The following is a 3,897-nucleotide window of genomic DNA, read 5'->3' as shown; positions in this document are numbered from 1 at the left end:
CAATCTGCCAACAGCACAGACCAACCCTGAGTCCGTGATATGGAACCATTCCTCAGGGTGATTAGCCAGCAATGTGGTGGCAGGTTGATTACATTGGACCACTTCCATCATGCTGACTACAACCTTCCATGAGTGAGCAGCCCACCGCTCAGCCTGGAGATCTTGGATTCGTCTTTCGTTGGAGTCAACAACCAGTGTACTACCTGCAAGCCTTGAATTTCTCGGCCCCCTGCACTTGCGGAAGCTAAGGCTGCCTCTAGCCCGACATTTCCTCCAGGGACTTAGGACTTGCCAGCTTCTATATGTTTGTGAGCCATTTTCCTAAGATAAATTTTTTTTTCTCCCTCTCTCTCTCTATATATACACTTTGCTGGTTTTTGTGTTTCTCTAGAGATTCCAATCTAACACATAGACTATCAAGCATAACCCAAAATTCACCAACAGCAGACCAACTAGGTGAATGGACTTTCTAACTTTAAATTTTTCTAACTTTAAGTTTTGACTCTCCGAAAGAGTCAAAAGAGAACCTACAGATAGGGAAAAAAATACTCGGCAATGACATATCTGACAAGGGACTTGTCTCTAAAATTTATTGAAAACTCCAGCACCTCAGCAACAAAAAGACAAATAATCCAATTAAAAAATGAGCAGTAGACATGAAAAGACACTTCACCAAAGAGGATATTCAGGGGGCCAATAAACATATGAAGAAATGCTCCCAATCATTAGCCATTACAGAGATGCAAATCAGAACAACAGTGAGATACCATCTTGCCCCAACACTAGAAGCACAGTTCAACAAGACAGAAATTAACACATGCTGGCGAGGGTGCTGAAAGATTGGGACTCACATATGCTGCTGGTAGGACTGACTCAAATGATACAACCACAGTGGAAAGCAGTATGGCAATTCCTCAAAAAGTTAAAAGTAGAAGTACCATTTGACCCAGCAATTCCATTACTAGGTATATATCCTAAAGAAGTTAGAGCCAGGACAAGAACAGATATATGCACACCCATCTTCATTGCAGCACTATTTACAGTAACAAAAAAGATGGAAACAACCTAGGTGCCCATCAACAGAAGAATGCATAACCAAACTATGGTACATACACACAGTGGAATACTGTGCAACCCTAAAGAATAATGTAGAATCTGCAAAACACCACATAACGTGGATGAACTTGGAGGACATTGTGCTGAGTGAAATAAGTCAATCACTGAAGGAGAAATATTGTCTTAGTCCATTATGTAAAAAGTCAAGGAAAGGTTCATATATGGAAGGAAATTTTCTTTACTGATTACCAGGAGTGGGAGGGGAGGGAAGGTAACCCTGTTAAATAGGTAAAGACAAGTATTGATTTGGGTGAAGAGAAGGGCAGTATACCAAATGTGAGTGATCAACACGGTGGCATGGAGGAAGAGGAAGACATGCAGAGGTACATGGGAGGTATAGACAACAAAGATGAACCCTTTTGCACATGCAGTACTGCATTGTCAGTAAAGGCAAATGTGGATATACGGGTGGATAGATGGGTGGACAGGCTGAACTATTAAATATGTACATGCAGGGAGGAGTGTGCCCAAGACCATGTATACGGTTGGCAGACAATATTTCTACAAGTGTATTTGCATGTTCTGTAAGACTTCCCAGGTATATACTAGAGTTGACAAGAGACAAGGTTGTAGTCATTTCTTGGCCACAGCTACCTATCCAGAGGGAGCAAGTAGTTGGACCTGTTGGCTTGGTTCCATAGTTGCAGAGGACATCAAGCTTAGTCGGCATAACATACTACAGAAAACATTGTTCCACATCCTACTTTGGTGAGTAGCGACTGGGTTCTTAAAAGCTTGCAAGTGGCCATCTGGATCCAACGATAGGTCTCTCCTCTTCGTTCTTCAGTGATACCATGTGAGGTAGGTCATTTTGCCCTTGTAGATGAGACTTGCAGAGGTGTAGATGGCTTTCTTTGGCTGGGTTCTTTGTGCAAGTGACAGAAACAGACTCTGGACACCTTAAGCAAAATTATTTTAATGAAGATTGTTGGGTGCTTCCTAAGTCACCCAGAGGTTGTAGGGGCCTGGCTACAAACAAGGTATTTGGAGAGCTGAAAGGCAGGAATCATGCAGGATGCGTAGGTGGAGCAGTTGGTTAGGATATAACTGCTTTGAATGACGGCTGCCTGTACTTTCCATCTTCCTGTTACTCATTTGAGATTCCAAGTCCAAGGAGAACAGGTTCTGTGGCCTGAACTTTGGCTGTGACAGGAGTCCAGGAGAGAAGTCTGAGGTCAGCACGTATGATGAGAGGAGTGGCCCTGTAACGACTCACCAATGAGGGAGAGAGAAATACCCGAAAGAAGGGGTGCTGGTGGGTATGTGTGGGCAGAAGCGGTGGATGCTCAGTGGCTAAAACTGACAGTGTCCACTGTAATAGGAGGGTAAAAGTTCCAGGATTAACCTTGAGTGTTTTTGTGAGGTGATGATGGGGAGGAGAAAAACACAGCTCCTCGAAGTCTGAAATCATTCACTCGGTATCGTTTTGGTTCTTCAGGAGAAGTTTGAAATGCAGCATTCTGAAGGTTACCGACAGATCTCAGCCTTGGAGGATGATCTTGCACAGACAAAAGCAATTAAAGACCAATTGCAGAAATATATCAGAGAGCTGGAGCAAGCCAATGATGACCTGGAGAGAGCAAAAAGGTATGTTAGGAAGGAGAAAACCAGTTTGGGAGCTTTTTTTTCCCCCAGTCTTCTCTAAGATTTTTTTTTTTAATAGTTTCTTGTTGAGAATGTATGTATAACAATTCAACACTTTTACATATACAGTTCAGTAATGTTATTACATTCTTCAAGTTATGTAACCATTCTCACCCTCCTTTTCTGAGTTGTTCCTTCCTCATTAACATAAATTTACTGTTCCCTAAGGTTCTATCTGGAAGCTCTGGTAGCATAGTGTCTAAAGCACTTGACTGCTGACCAGAAGGCTGGCGGTTGAAACCCACCAGCCACTCCTCGGAAGGAAGACAGGGCAATCTACTTCCGTAGTGATATTCCCTTGGAAACCCAAGGAGGGGTCGCTATGAGTTGGGGCCGACTTGACGGCACACAACAACAACAACAACAAGGTTCTATCTAATCTTTCGAGTTGCTCTTGTCAGTTTGATACCATAAAGATAGATCTTAAAAGAGCATAATACTCAAGGCAGATGTATTTTACTAGTTAAGCTAAACTTTTGATTGGTTTTAAGAAGACTTCAGGGGATATTTTTGGTTTTAAGATTATCTCAGGGGCATAGTTTCAGGGTGGTTTTGGAGCATGTTGTCTCCAGTTTTTGTCCCTGCTGAGTTCCTGTGCTGAGATGGAGAATTTAGCAAAGAGCAAATAAACCAATGCCTTTATGAAGCTTATATATGGGAAATGAACCAATAGGTAAATTGTCACTCACACTCACTCACTGCCATTGAGTCAGATCTGAATCATAGTGACCTCTCCTTGGGTTTCCGATGCAGTATCACTACGGAAGTAGATTGCCCAACCTTCCTTTTGAGGAGTAGCTGGTGAGTTTGAACCTCCAGCTTTCTGGTTAGCAGTGAAATGCCTTAGGCATTACGTACCAGAGCTCCTATAGGTAAATAAGTGCAAATTAATTGTAACAATAAGCGCTAGAAGTGTGGGGGCATGTAATAGAACATACAAGCTCAGTTCTTGGTGAGAGAATGTCAGGCAAGGCTTCCCAGAGGAAATGCCACTTAGGCTGAGGCCAGATGGATGAATAGGCATTATCTAGGGGACTACATTCTGGACAGAAGGAGAAGCATGTGCTAAGGCCCTAAGGTAGGAGGGAAAGAACATTTTTTTTTTTTTGCTTGCTTGCTTGCTTGCTTATTTATTTA

General features: G+C 42.6%; 1 protein-coding gene across 1 annotated transcript in view; it reads left to right on the top strand.

Moving 5' to 3' along the window:
- Window positions 1–3,897, top strand: part of NDE1 (nudE neurodevelopment protein 1) — a 70,667-nt gene that overhangs the window by 24,676 nt on the left and 42,094 nt on the right. Inside the window, exon 3 of the mRNA XM_007956469.1 lies at window positions 2,555–2,703. Within this exon, the coding sequence (XP_007954660.1) occupies window positions 2,555–2,703 (149 nt within the window). The remainder of the gene's footprint in view (window positions 1–2,554; window positions 2,704–3,897) is intronic.

The sequence above is a fragment of the Orycteropus afer genome, unplaced genomic scaffold (assembly GCF_000298275.1).
Source record: "Orycteropus afer afer isolate SDZICR_OR568_19922 unplaced genomic scaffold, OryAfe1.0 scaffold00623, whole genome shotgun sequence".
NCBI classification, from domain to species: Eukaryota; Metazoa; Chordata; class Mammalia; order Tubulidentata; family Orycteropodidae; genus Orycteropus; species Orycteropus afer.
This window is presented reverse-complemented; position numbering and strand designations above follow the sequence as displayed.